Source organism: Rhinolophus sinicus, chromosome X (assembly GCF_036562045.2).
Source record: "Rhinolophus sinicus isolate RSC01 chromosome X, ASM3656204v1, whole genome shotgun sequence".
NCBI classification, from domain to species: domain Eukaryota; kingdom Metazoa; phylum Chordata; class Mammalia; order Chiroptera; family Rhinolophidae; genus Rhinolophus; species Rhinolophus sinicus.
The window spans coordinates 79,951,556-79,967,091 of record NC_133768.1 but is presented as its reverse complement, the minus strand read 5'-3'; the positions used below and the strand labels follow the sequence as shown (position 1 = coordinate 79,967,091).

General features: G+C 36.2%; 1 protein-coding gene across 6 annotated transcripts in view; it reads right to left on the bottom strand.

Annotated features, from left to right (window-relative positions):
- The window catches only part of PLS3 (plastin 3), a 123,268-nt gene that overhangs the window by 20,775 nt on the left and 86,957 nt on the right, over positions 1 to 15,536 (bottom strand). For all 6 annotated transcript variants that reach the window (XM_019718730.2, XM_019718733.2, XM_074323440.1 and 3 more), the window contains exon 4: positions 14,179 to 14,342. In XM_019718730.2, coding sequence (XP_019574289.2) covers positions 14,179 to 14,342 — 164 coding nt within the window. The remainder of the gene's footprint in view (positions 1 to 14,178; positions 14,343 to 15,536) is intronic.

Genomic DNA, 15,536 nt, shown 5'->3' with positions numbered 1-15,536 from the left:
TTTTTGCATCTGTATTCATCAGAGATATTGGTCTGTATTTTTCTTTTTTTGTGTTATCCTTACCAGGTTTTGGTATCAGGGCAATGTTGGTCTCATAAAATGAGTTAGGGAGCACTTTCTCTTTTTCAATTTTTTGGAAGAGTTTGAGCAAGATTGCTATTAGATCCTCTTTGAAGGTTTGCTAGAATTCACTAGTGAAGCCATCTGGTCCCAGACTTTTGCTTTTGGGAAGGTTTTGGATGACTGATTCAATTTCGTTACTGGGGATTGGTCTGTTTAGATTTTCCAGTTCTTCATGGTTCAGGCTAGGAAGGCTATATGTTTCTAAGAACTTGTCCATTTCTTCTGGGTTATTGAATTTGGTGGCATATAGTCCTTTATAGTATTCTTGGCTGATCCTTTGTATTTCTGTGGTGTCCATGATAACTTCCCCTTTTTCATTTCTGATTTTGTTTATTAGTGTCTTCTCTCTTTTTATCTTAGTGACCTAGCCAAAGTTTTGTCAATTTTGTTAATCTTTTCAAAGAATCTGCTCTTTGACACATTAATTTTTTCTATTGTCTTTTTGTTCTCTATTTCATTGAGTTCTGCTCTGATTTTTATTATTTCCCCTCTTCTGCTGACCTTGGGTTTCACTTGTTCTTCTTTTTCTTGTTCTTTAAGGTGTAACGTAAGGTTATTTATATGGGAGTTTTTTTGTTGCTTAAGATAGGCCTGTAATGATATAAATTTCCGTCTCAAAACTGCTTTTGTTGCATCCGAAAAATTTTGGTAGGATGTATTTTCATTGTCATTTGTTTCTATGTATCTTTTGATCTCTCCTCTAATTTCTTGTTTGACCCGCTCGTTCTTTAAAAGTGTGTTGTTTAATCTCCATGTATTGATTCACAATTAATTTTAAATTGGTAGCACAATGAGAATATTCATCTTCTTTTATACTGTGATCACTTAAAGAATTCCCCATAGGTGATGAGCATTAACAGATATGGAAAACTCATAATTAACAGATATGAGTTTTTAAAATGCTAACCAAGTGCTACATTACTGCTACTGAAAATGTGCCAGAAAGTCAATTGCACACACTTGTCAAAAACATTAAGTGCCACCTGTATTGAATCCCCTTTAAGCCAAAACTAGTGTGGTTTAAAGGCATAGGTAAATTTGTTAATTTTCTATGAACAAGGAAGGCTTTGTTGTTTTCCTGGAGAGAAAAGGTTTAAGGGTCCCCCCTTTTAACCACAATTCTTAGTGCAAAAAAAGATGAAAATTTATGACTCAACTAAAAAACCTACTTATTGGTGTAATGGGGTGCTCAGTAAGAGTTTGTTCAGTCAAAATGTATAATAAGGTGAACAAAATGTGTTAAGTTGGAAGCAATACATGACTATTGAGAATAAACACAGAAAAGAGCCTTCAGTGATTGTCTTGTATGTGCATTTATGAAGTCCAGCTGTTCTTCACAACAAGGAACATGGCTAACTAAATTAACTTGTAAATTCTAATTGTACAGAGCGGGCTGTAGCAAAGCAAATTTCACATTATACTCTAACCACTTGGTTGAATGAATGGACATTCTAAAGGACTGTCTATATATTTCTTAAATCTCGAATTTTCCTAACCCCAAATTTAGATCAGGAGATCTACCAGTGTGCATGGCAAAATTAGCCACTGCTAATAAAACAGGAACAAGATGGAGCGTCTTCATAAAATTTCTTTGAACGGTGTTTAGAACACATAAGTGTATTTATCAAAAGAAACTTATGACCCTAAAGAAAAAGTTGCTGAACAAACAGAAAACGCTTATACTCAAATAGCTTTATATCCACTAGAGCAATTTCTTTTCTAAAGGAGCAAATAAAATGCTAATTCTTGTATAGTGAGCCTTTTAACAAATACAGAAATTTTAAATTATCTCTTATGTTTTAATTTTTTAAAGCTAAGGAACAAAGGAAAATACTATAAACCTGAAATTTTGAGGTTGGCTGTAATAATTTCAAAAAAATGTTTAGAAAATGCAGGTCATGTATTTTTCTAAGACAATTGAAAATTAACTAATCTAATTGCAAGTTTGCATGTCATTCCTAAGCATGAGGAGTTTAACTAGAGCCATGTAAATAATTGCATTACAATATCGCACAGCAGACATCCTTTTATTATTATTACGACTATTTGTATTATTACTCTTTTTCCATCATGTATATAAATTGGGATTTACTTTTCAGCTGAAATTGTGATCATGGAAACAACCTAATTTTTAAAAGCAAATGATCCTTGAGGCAAAAATATTTGTAATAAGAAAAATAACTTTTCATATGTCATTCTGAGGCAGTAACATTTTGGACATTTTTTGTCATTCCAGTGATTTATGGTTCATGTCAGTCATGAGGAAATGTACACATTTTGGATTTTAATTTACTAGACAATGTTTTACAAAATGAAGCAGAGTTCAGAATGAGATAGAATAGTGAATACTGTTTTGTTCACTGAGCAGATATATAGCTACCAAATGAGGAGTTACGGGAACAAACTACATCACAGTTAAGAGTTCTGTACGATCAGATCACCATTTTGTTGTATACTCTTGGATTAAAAGTTAAGGTAAATTAAATAAAGTTAAAGTTGGACTAAAAAAATCAGCATGTAAGTAAAAATAATTTTAAGAATTTGAAAATTACCCAGAGTACAGGAGTCAGCTTCACACTATATGGTTCACAGGAGGAGTCAAGAAGTCGAGGAAGCCAGAGAGGAGGAAGATTGATTTCACTGGCCATGTGAAATACTTAGTGTAGTCAGTGTATATGTGCGTGTGTCTATGTAAACATACAAATCCATTCTAAAATTCTACCTCTAAAATTACAGGTATAGCATGAAATCACAGGTGTAGAGACTGGAAAAAAATGGCGGTGTGAGGTGAGCCTCAGAAAAGCTCCCCTGGAATTTACAACAAATCGAACAACAATAACTCCACAAAGGACTCCCTGCACAGCAGACAGGCAAGACGAAGAGGCCCACTACTGAATTCACCTAAAGGTGAGGGAATCGCGTGAGCAGGGGAGGAGGGAAGGGAGAAGTGCAGAGACGGAACCCCGCGGGCCCTGGGCGCAGACCGAGCTCAGTGCTCCGAGCTCGCTGTTTCCGGGAACTACCGCAGCTGCGGGACAGGGAAGAACTCGGACTGCTAGGGCTCCGCTTATGGCCCACAGGGCTGAGGGTATAGCATATAACACGGCTGAACGCAACGCTCATGGCAGACACCTCGGAAAAAAGACTAAGGGAAGAAGGCTGAAAACGGCGGTTTAAGCCCCCACTGCCAAGTAGAGAATGGAAGCCTTAGGCACTGATACTAGCCGCCCCCAACCCTAACCTCCCAGAGCTCGCCCCGCCCCCACCTGCCCAGTGATAGAAACAGCCAGTAGCAGTGTCAGATCAAAAAAACAGAATATTTGCTGTTCTGAGAACTGTGGACTGCAGACACAAATTCACACCCCAACTAGTTCTGGCAAAGGGGAGGGAGCTGAGGAAGCAGGACCGGCTGTGCTGGTGGTCGCCGCCATTGCTCTGGGCCACCTCTCACAACTCACCCCGCCCATGACCCCACCTATCTGGGTGGATCCCTGCAGGAGTAAACAGAACTGCTTAAACACACGGGCTCTGTAACAGGAGCTTGAAGAGATTTGGAACATCAAAAGCTCCCCCATACCCACCAGGACACCACGTCCTGTGACCTAGATGAACTATTAACAGAGGAGAAGCCTGTCTCCCAGAGAATCCCCCCTTCCTATGAGAAGCTGGAATAGTGCAGAGAAAACATAGCACTACCGTATGGGAGAGGAAAAATAGGCTGCAGTAGGAGAAAAAATAAAACATTCTACCAACAAGTACTGGAAAACAAAAGAAAGAACTCTTCCTATCAACCTGTTGCAGAAGCCACTCCTGTAGATGTCTAGGAAGAGAAATAGTAAACCAGTAATTGCCATGAATAACCAAGGCAACAAGATAGCTCAGAAAGAAAGTGAAAAATCTCCAGAAAAGGCACTTAAAGATACAGAAATATGTGACTTAAATGACAGAGAATTCAAGATTGCAGTTCTGAAAAAACTCAACGAGATGCAAGAAAACACAGATAGGCAGTTAAATGAACTCAGAAACACAATCAAAGAACAGCATGAGCATTTTACGAAAGAGATTGAAATTTTAAAAAAGAACCAAATAGAATTTCTGGAGATTAAGAACTCAATAGAAGAAATTAAGAATGAAATAACCAGCTTAGGTAGTAGAGTTGACCAGATGGAGGAAAGAATCAGTGACATCGAAGATAGAAACCTGGAAATGACACAGATGGAAGAAGAAAGAGACTTGAGACTTAGAAGAAATGAAAGAACTCTACAAGAACTTTCTGACTCCATCAGAAAGAGCAATATAAGAATAATGGGCATACCAGAAGGAGAAGAAAGAGAGAAGGGAACAGAGAATATATTCAAACAAATTTTCGATGAGAACTTCCCAAACTTGTGGACAGAACTGGATATTCAAATCCAAGAAGCAAATAGAACAACTAATTACCTCATCCCAACAGGCCTTCTTCAAGGCACATTGTACTGAAGCTGTTTAAAATCAACGACAAAGAAAGAATCCTAAAGAAAGCCAGGGAAAAGAAGACGGTAACCTACAAAGGAAAGCCCATCAGATTTTCATCATATTTTTCAGCAGAAACTCTACAAGCCAGGAGGGAGTAGAACCAAATATTCAAACTATTGAAAGAGAGATATCATGAGCCAAGAATAATATATCCAGCAAAGATATCCTTTAGATATGAAGGAGGAATAAAGACCTTTCCAGACATACAGAAGCTGAGGAATTTTCTAATACACGACCTGCACTACAAAAGATACTAAAGGAGGCTATTTGACCACCATCAACAGGGACAATTTGTGGCAACCAAAACATAAAAAGGGGGAGAGTAAAGTTCTGAACCGGAATATGGGAATGGAGAAAGTAAGCGTGCTGAAGAAAATGGAATACTCTAAATATTAAACTTTCTTTTACATAAACTTAAGGGTAACCACACACAAAAAATCCAGAACTGAAATACATACTGTAATAAAAGAAGAAACAGAGGGAAACATCATAGAATACCACCACACAGAAATAATAGACAACAACAAAAAGGCAAAGAAACAATGGAGACACAGCCTTACCAGAAAACTATGATAGAATGACAGGAAATCCTCACATATCAATAATCACCCTAAATGTAAATGGACTGAACTCACCAATAAAAAGGCACAGAGCAGCAGATTGGATCAAAAAACTAAACCTAACCATATGCTGTCTCTAAGAGATACATCTCAGCTACAAGGACAAGCATAGACTCAAAGTGAAAGGGTGGAAATTGACACTCCAAGCAAATGGTACCCAGAGAAAATCAGGTGTAGCCATAATGATATCAGATGAAACAGACTTCAAGGTGAAAAAGATAACAAGAGACAAAGATGGACATTTCATAATGGTGAAGGGGACTGTACAACAAGAAGACATAACAGTCATCAATATTTATGCCCCCAATCAGGGAGCACCGAAATATACCAAGCAACTACTAACAGAACTAAAGGGAGAAATTGACCAAAACACAATTATACTAGGGGACTTAAATACATCATTGACAGCTATGGATAGATCATCCAAACAGAAAATAAATAACGAAATAGTAGCCCTAAATGACACATTAGATGAAATGGACATAATTGACATTTATAGAGCACTTCATCCTAAAACATCAGACTATACATTCTTTTCTAGTGTACATGGAACATTCTCAAGGATAGACCATATATTGGGACATAAAATCAGTCTCAACAAATTTAAGAAGATTGAAATCATACCAAGCATATTCTCTGATCACAAGGCTTTGAAATTGGATATCAACTGCAAAAAGAAAGCAGGAAAAAACACAAATACATGGAGATTAAACAACATACTTTTAAAGAAGGACTGGGTCAAAGAAGAAATTAGAGGAGAGATCAAAAGATACATAGAAACAAATGACAATGAAAATACATCCTACCAAAATTTATGGGATGCAGCGAAAGCAGTTTTAAGAGGGAAATTTATCTCATTACAGGCCTATCTCAAGAAACAAGAAAACTCCCAAATAAATAACCTCTGTTAACCTTAAAGAACTAGAAAAAGAAGAACAAGTAAACCCAAGGTCAGCAGAAGAAAGGAAATAACAAAAATTAGAGCAGAACTAAATGAAATAGAGAACAAAAGACAATAGAAAAAATTAATATGACAAAGAGCTGGTTCTTTGAAAAGATTAACAAAATTGACAAACCCTTGGCTAGACTTACTAAGATAAAAAGAGAGAAGACACTGATTAACAAAATCAGAAACGGAAAGGGGAAGTTATCACGGACACCACAGAAATACAAAGGATCATCCAAGAATACTATGAAGGACTATATGCCACCAAATTCAACAACCTAGAAGAAATGGACAAGTTCTTAGAAACATATAGCCTTCCAAGGCTGAACCATGAAGAACTGGAAAATCTAAACAGACCGATCACCAGTAACGAAATTGAATCAGTCATCCAAAACCTTCCCAAAAGCAAAAGTCCGGGACCAGATGGCTTCACTAGTGAATTCTACCAAACCTTCAAAGAGGATCTAATACCAATCCTGCTCAAACTCTTCCAAAAAATTGAAGAAGAGACAGTACTCCCTAACTCATTTTATGAGGCCAACATTACCCTGATACCAAAACCTGGTAAGGACAGCACAAAAAAAGAAAACTACAGACCAATATCTCTGATGAATACCGATGCAAAAATCCTAAATAAAATTCTAGCAAATCGAATACAACAATGCATTAAAAAGATTATTCATCACGACCAAGTGGGGTTCATCCCTGGGGCACAAGGATGGTTCAACATCCAAGAATCCATCAATGTGATACATCACATAAACAAAATAAAGGACAAAAATCATATGATTATATCAATTGATGCAGAAAAAGCATTTGACAAGATACAACATCCATTTATGATTAAAACACTTAATAAAATACGTATAGAAGGAAAATACCTTAACATAATAAAGGCCATATATGACAAGCCCTCTGCTAATCTCATAATTAATGGAGAAAAACTGAAGCCCTTTGCTCTACGTTCAGGAACACGACAGGGCTGTCCCCTATCACCTCTGCTTTTCAACATAGTGTTGGAAGTCCTTGCCAGAGCAATCAGGCAAGAGAAAGAAATAAAAGGCATCCAAATTGGGAATGAAGAAGTTAAATTATCACTCTTTGCAGATGACATGATGCTATATATAGAAAACCCTAAAGACTCCACCAAAAAGCTATTAGAAACAATCAACGAATACAGTAAAGTTGCTGGCTACAAAATCAACGTACAAAAGTCCATTGCTTTCCTATATACTAACAATGAAATCTCAGAAAAAGAAAATTCCTTTTGCAATTGCAGCAAAAAGAATAAAATACCTAGGAATAAACTTAACCAAGGATGTGAAAGACCTATATGCTGAAAACTATAAGACATTTTTGAAAGAAATTGAAGAAGACACAAAGAAATGGAAAGACATTCCGTGCTCATGGATTGGAAGAATCAACATAGTTAAAATGGCCATATTACCCAAAGCAATATACAGATTCAATGCAATCCCCATCAAAATCCCAATGGCATTTTAAAGAAATAGAACAAAAATCATCAGATTTGTTTGGAACCACAAAAGACCCCGAATAGCCAAAGCAATCTTAAGGAAAAAGAACAATAATGGAGGTATCACACTTCCTGACTTTGGCTTGTACTACAGGGCTACAATAATCAAAACAGCATGGTATTGGCAGAAAAACAGACACATAGACCAATGGAATAGAATTGAGAACCCAGATATAAAACCACATAAATATGGACAGATAATTTTTGACAAAGAAGCTAAAAACATACAATGGAGCAAAGACAGCCTCTTCAATAAATGGTGCTGCGAGAATTGGATAGCCACGTGCAAAAGAATGAAACTGGACTGCTATTTGTCACCATGTACCAAAGTTAATTCAAAATGGATCAAAGACTTAAGCATAAGACCTGACACAATAAACTGCATAGAAGAAAACATAGGTACTAAACTTATGGACCTTGGGTTCAAAGAGCATTTTATGAATTTGACTCCAAAGGCAATGGAAGTAAAAGCTAAAATAAACGAATGGGACTATATGAAACTTAAAAGCTTCTGCACAGCAAAAGAAACCATCTACAAAATAAAGAGGCCACCAACTGAATGGGAGAAGATTTTTGCAAATAGTGCCTCCAATAAGGGGCTAATATCCAGAATATAGAAGGAACTCATGCAACTCAACAACAAGAAAACAAACAACCCAATTGAAAAATAGGCAGAGGACTTGAAGAGACATTTCTCCAAAGAGGACATACAAATGGCAAACAGACATATAAAAAATACTCAACATCACTAATCATCCGAGAAATGTAAATCAAAACCACAATGAGATATCACCTCACCCCAGTCAGAATGGCTATCATCAACAAGACAAATAGTAACAAGTGTTCGAGAGGCTGTGGAGAAAAAGGAACCCTCATACACTGTTGGTGGGAATGCAGACTGGTGCAGCCGTTATGGAAGGCAGTGTGGAGGTTCCTCAAAAATTACGAATGGAATTACCATATGACCCAGCAATCCCTCTCCTGGGTATCTACCCAAAAATCTGAAAACATTTATACATAGAGACACGTGTGCTCCAATGTTCATTGCAGCTTTGTTTACGGTGGCCAAGACATGCAAACAACCAAAATGTCCTTCGATAGATGAATGGATAAAGAAGTTGTGGTATATATACACAATGGAATACTATTCAGCGGTAAGAAAAGATGATATAGGAACATTTGTGACAACATGGATGGATCTTGAGAGTGTAATGTTGAGCGAAATATGTCAGACAGAAAAAGCAGAGAAACATGTGATTTCACTGATATGTGGTATATAAACCAAAAACAACAAAAGAACAAGACAAACAAATGAGAAACAGAAACTCATAGACACAGACAATAGTTTAGTGGTTACCAGAGTGTAAGTGGGGTGGGGGGTGGGAGATTAGGGTAAGGGGGATCAAATATATGGTGATGGAAGGAGAACTGACTCTGGGTGGTGAACACACAATGGGATTTATAGATGATGTAATTCAGAATTGTACACCTGAAATCTATGTAATTTTACTAACAATTGTCACCCCAATAAATTTGAAAAAAAAAAGAAAAACTCATAGGCAGACAATAGTTTAGTGGTCACCAGTGGTCAAGGGGGGAGGAGGGTGGTAAATGAGGATGAAGGGGATGAAATATATGGTGATGAAAAGAGAACTGACTCTGGGTGGTGAACACAGAATGTAATATATAGATGCCGTATTACAGAATTGTACACTTGAAAGCTATGTAACTTTACTAACCATTGTCCCCCAATAAACTTTAATTAAAAAAAAATTAAATTAAATGAAAAAGGAAATCAAAGCTGTAGAATTGAGTAAGCTTGATGTTGTAAAACTTACTGCTTACTATTTCCCTAAATACAATTGCGTTTATAAATTCAAGGAAAGTCAGGATTTAAGAAAGGTAACAGGAAAAGATGAGTTTGTGATAGGGCCGCCTATAACACCTACAGGAACTTTTCTATTAGTTATAAAAAGCCACTCCCTAGGTGGGCTTAACAGGAATGTCTGACATCAGAGAAAACAGAAGGCCAACTACTGTGCTGGAGAGTTGTCAATGAATCTTTTCAAAGCCCATTGTGATACTAATGAGCTCACTGTTTTGTGCTTTCCCTCAATAAAGAAGGACTTGCTTAATCATGTGTGAACAAACTCTTGGTGTGCACTGCTCATTCTGGTTCTATACATCTTTTCCAGTCTCTTGCATGGAATGTATATGTGAGGATGGAAAAGGGGCCACAGGTTAAACCTGACAAGGTCAGGAGACTGAATATAACCACAAAAGATGTCATGAACATATAAAAATTCATAACTAAGGTGGGCTATGGCATTAAGTCACATCTTTAGACTGAAGCTTCCTTCATAAAGTCAATCTTCACCTTAAGTGAGCCTGTCTATTGTTTTTTTGCACCTAAGATGACATCCTTGGAATGTCAGTCATCCCTTTTTCCAGACCAGAGCAGGAAACTACCCAATCCCTCATTATTATTCTTGTCCCTTGATTAACATCTCTATGTGAACTATTCACTACCTGTCCCTCCAATTTACTTTTATCTAATCCCAGAGATTTCCTTGCTTTGCTTTCTCCCACTCCCTTAACCTACCACCAATGGATTTCATGTAACCCTCCTCCTTTGAGTCTACATATATAATAAGGTGCAAAGCGCCATTTTGCGGAGCATTTTCTCAATTCGCTGAGATTTTGCTTCTTGGCAATTGTTGTCAGTTTGGCTCAAATAAACTTTTATAAGCGTTCTCTTAGGCTGGATGTTTTTTCCGTTGACATATATTTCTTAGTACTTTTAAAAGTTCCACCTCTTTTCTAGCTCAGCACTGAATGAATGGCCAAACCAAAGAAATCCAGAGACATAGGACTTAAGACGGAAAGATTTCAGAAAGAATTGCAAAAACATATTGACTGCCTTCCAGTGTTTGAGGCTTGTTTTCAAAGTAGCAGGTTTAGATTTTTATTACTTTTGAGGGGAATCTCTTATAGGCCTAAACTTAGTAAGAATACGAAAATAACGCTGTGCTTTTAAGAAATAGAAATAACTACCAACAACTAACACCTATATAGCATTTACTATATGGGCATGTGTTCTAAGCAGTTTACTTATATGAAGTTATTAAACCCTATGAGGTCAAAACTATTCGTATAAGTCCTAAAATAGGTTAACAACTTATTTCCACTTAGCAAGTTTCTCACTGTGAAAACAAGAGTTTAATGCACACATCTCTGCTGAAAGAACTTACTGCCTACTGTACCAGTCTTTTTACAAAAGCAGGAAAAAAAACCCCACTATTATCTTTCAAGTATAAAAACCCAGTAATTTAGTTTTGAAATACTTAGAAGCACAATCAGGATATGAAATTCAATTTTAACATTTGAAGTTTACATACAATTTGGGGACTCTTTTCTGCCATATATTCTTCTCCAAAATTAACAGAAACTTTTGTTTGTAGCCTGGTTTGCAATGAACACCTCTTAAGCAGCAATTTAAATGAGAAAAAAAAAAAAAAACTTAACATGCAAGAACATGTTTTTCAATTCTCTTAGGTTAACACCTGACAGGAATAACATGCTTCCTCTTTCTTAGATAACTAAGATCTACTCTTATGTTACTTGACAACTTGTGAGCTGTTTCACTGATGACAAAGCAGATGGGAGTGGACAGACATTTGGTTAAACGCCCATCTTTCTTTGAGTATAGTCATGGTGGTATCATTCTGAAACTTTGGGCAGGTTATTTTACCCTCTTTCCTATTTCAAATTTCTTGAATAGAAGGGAGGTAACTGGAAAAGGCCACTAATCCCCTGTGGAATGTTGGGCAGTCACTTCCTTTTTCAGGAACCCAGGTTTTCTATTTTTTTAATTTGAAAAATGAAGAAGTATAAATGTATTTATTCTTTCCTATTTGAAAATGTACATTTCGACCTACAATGCCTTTATTAATATTTTATTTTTAAAAATCACTGGTGATGCCAAATTATTAAGAATGTTACTTTTTAAGAATATACTAAGATAGAGGCTGGCCCGGTTCGATTCCCACATGGGCCAGTGGGCTCTCAACCACAAGGTTGCCAGTACAATTCCTTGAGTCCCGCAAGGGATGGTGGGCTCCTCCCCCTGCAACTAAGATTGAACATGGCACCTTGAGCTGAGCTGCCTCCCGGATGGCTCAGTTGGTTGGAACACGGGCTCTCAACCAAAAGGTTGCCAGCTCGATTCCTTGACTCCCGCAAGGGATGGTGGGCTGCGCCCCCTGCAACTAGCAATGGCAACTGGACCTGGAGCTGAGCTGCACCCTTCACAACTAAGACTGAAAGGACAACAACTTGACTTGGAAAAAAAAAACATGGAAGTACACACTGTTCCCCAATAAAGTCCTGTTCCCCTTCCCCAATAAAATTAAAAAAAAAGAAAGAAAAAAAAAGAAAAAAGAGGAGGAAGAAGTGTTTCAGGCCGCAGCATGTGTTAAAAAAAAAAAGAATATACTAAAATAATCACACCTCTTCACTTAAAGGCCACAAACAGCAGTGTGGAATCTGCAACGTTTCAAAATACACAAAATTAAATATTTCCCTAAGATAATTTTTCTCAAAGACACTTTCATAATTTTGTTCTTAAATATACTGGAAATCTTAATGATTTAAATCTGTTCTTTGATAGATTAAAAAATTCTGAGAAACAAATTATATCAAAAGAACCAATCACAGTTAACTACTGCTCTAAACTGCTTTAAATTCACAATGAAACATGCAGTTACAAGGTGAGCAAGTTATACGTCAGTGGACATGCAAGTGCTCATACTGCAAGTCAACTGCAACTTACTATGGAACATAGGATTCAAAACAAAAGACTTTGGCAACAACTGGAGACAAAACTGTGGGGAGGAAATCAGTATTTCAAAAGAAGATGGAAAGAAATATATCATTATAATTATGACAGATGTCTGCATTTTTAAAACAGTAACAACCTCTCCAAAATGCTATCAGCTGAGTAGACATCATTACTTAATCAATTTGCTTCTTGAACTCTTAAGGTGCTCTTAAAGGGGTTAATTCTAATTGGAAAGAACACATCAGAATTTCAGTTGCTGTGGTTACTGACGGGGTATATGTTGTGATTTCAGGTGTCTTGGGGCAAAATTAAACCATTAAAAAAAAAGAGGTCAGAAGTGCTAGGGAGTTTGTGATAAATATTAGGCACCAATTACCGATTTGCAATATACTGGAAGGAATGCCTAATTAGATCTAGTCAAACTCGGTCTTAAATTAATAATAAATAAAAATAAAATCTTAAGGGTGTTCTTAATTGAGGGAAGAGGCAACAGCTATTCTTTAACATATAGTTCAAATACTGTGTCAATGAATATGGACTGAAAATGGCATGTGTCTAGACCTCGCTCGCTAGCAGCTTAAAAGCAGTAGGCTTCAGTAGTGAGTGCTACACATACACTCTCCAGAGTACGAATCAATAAACCAGGTGCTTGAGGGTCTAAGAATTAAGAAATCAGCCTCTTACCTTGAAGAGTATTTTACGATATGAGAGAAGGACACAAGAATTTTAAATGCCTCTTCTAATGGACTAAAAAGATATGTTTCTAACTTTTAATTATCAAAATTATCATCCTAGAGAAAATGGTATGGTTAAATACTACTACCAAAAGAGCAGCAAACATCTTTTTAATCAGAAAGCTCAACTCAGGAAGCTTCCAAGACCAGGAATCAGGGTGTATCATTAAAATTTGGGAACACACTGCTCACCGAGGGAGAAGGCACATTTCCAGGATGTCATGTAGCACCTTGAAAAATGCCCTTTAATGAAGCCCCAAAGGAGACTGTTCACCTTACACAGTGAGCAGTGTATTATATCTTGGATTATGTCAGTGCTTTTCCTCAATTCTTTTGTTAAGATATTCTAATGGCTAAGAGAACTAACTAAATTTAGTGGGTGGGATGTGAGAACATTTTTTTTGTATTTCTTTTTTTTTAATTAAAGTTCATTGGGGTGACAATTGTTAGCAAAGTTACATAGATTTCAGGTGTGCAGTTCTATAATACATTATCTATATCGCACATTGTGTGTTCACCACCCAGAGTCAGTTCTCTTTCCATCACCATATATTGGATCCCCTTTACCCTCATCTACCATCCCCCTTCCCCCTTCCCCTCTGGTAACCACGAAACTATTGTCTGTGTCTTGAGTTTTTGTTTCTTCATTTGTTTGTCTTGTTCTTTTGTTGTTTTTAGTTTTATATACCACGTATCAGTGAAATCATATGGTTCTCTACTTTTTCTGCGGGATGCGAGATATTTTATTAGTTATAACAGTACTAATATATTTAGAAACTTAATATAATAGTACTTATGACTATAAGATCCCACTAGACAAAGGAATAATCATTACTTCTAAAAATAGTGGATTTTTACATACTTACATAAACAAATTCGTCAAAACTTATCTTCCCATCTTTATTCCTGTCACCATCCAGCATGAGTTTCTGAATAATTTCTCTCACTTTATATCCCGGTAATGGCATATTAGCTTCCTTGAAAAGCTCATGAAGTTCATAGTCACAAATGAATCCATTGCTGTTGAGATCTTTGTAAAAAAAAAAAAAGAAAGAAAGAAAGCAAAAAATGAAAATGTTTTAAAGGATAAATAAATTAACCTATTATTTTTCTTAATTTGAGGCTCATTCATAAGCTCGTCTAAACACAATTCTTTTCCTTATTGTGTGGTACCTAAAGTCATTTGAAAGGGAAATGCAAATTTTAACAGAAAGAACAAGGTTTTACATCATGTATCCTGTGTGTTAAATAGTGTATAAGTAGCTTTGTTTAAAAATAGCAACCCAAATATTAAGAAAGCATAGTTGTTTAATAAAATCATTATTAAATCATGAAGCTAATAGAACTTCTTAAAAATTGAATAGATTGTACACCAATAAAACACTGACCTGGTATGAAACAATTTCTACGGTAGCTATTTAGGAGTTTTATATTCCTTATTCTTCCATTAGTCTAATGGAATCATTTTATGAATTAATGCTGATTATATTACAAAGCACACCTGAAATGAAGCTACCATCTTCAGTGCCACTTTTTAAACAGTTAATGTAAATAAACATTTGACCAAGACAAATATAGAGTTCATAAAAATAATTGCAGCACTGAATAATGCAAATGTTTAACATGACTACAAATAACATTTTTAATTTTTGTGCTACTACAGTTTTAACAGAGTGTGTATCTAAGTGCTTATGATGCCTATTCTGAAACTGTTAAAAATGGGGGGAAAAATTGATCAATGACCAAAAGTTAACTCATTGGAAAAAAGGGCTAACATACTGAGGATTGTAATCACTTGACCATATTTTTTTAGTTAAAAAAGTTGGACTTTGACCAGCAATTTCAATACCTACTGTTCAACAATTCTTTAGGTCCCCAGTCTTTTTCATATATAAATTTAATTGTTATAATAAAAGGAAACAACCTGAATAGAGAAATGACCCAAGATGTATTGTGAACAGTTAATCTACATGATACATTACTTAAAAACTCTCTACCAGATACTGTTTTGGGATTGGCGATACTGCAACCACTGTAAGAAAATCTTGCTGTCAGAGCTCACATTCTAATGACAACTAATAAGCAAATATAACATGAGGTATGACTATAAAATATAATGTAATATAACATGCATGCTACGAAGAAAAATAAAGCAGGGTAGGTAAGAGGTTAGACTGCCCCCTGTGGTACATCCAGAAACTTCTGGAGACATTTTTTTTGGGGG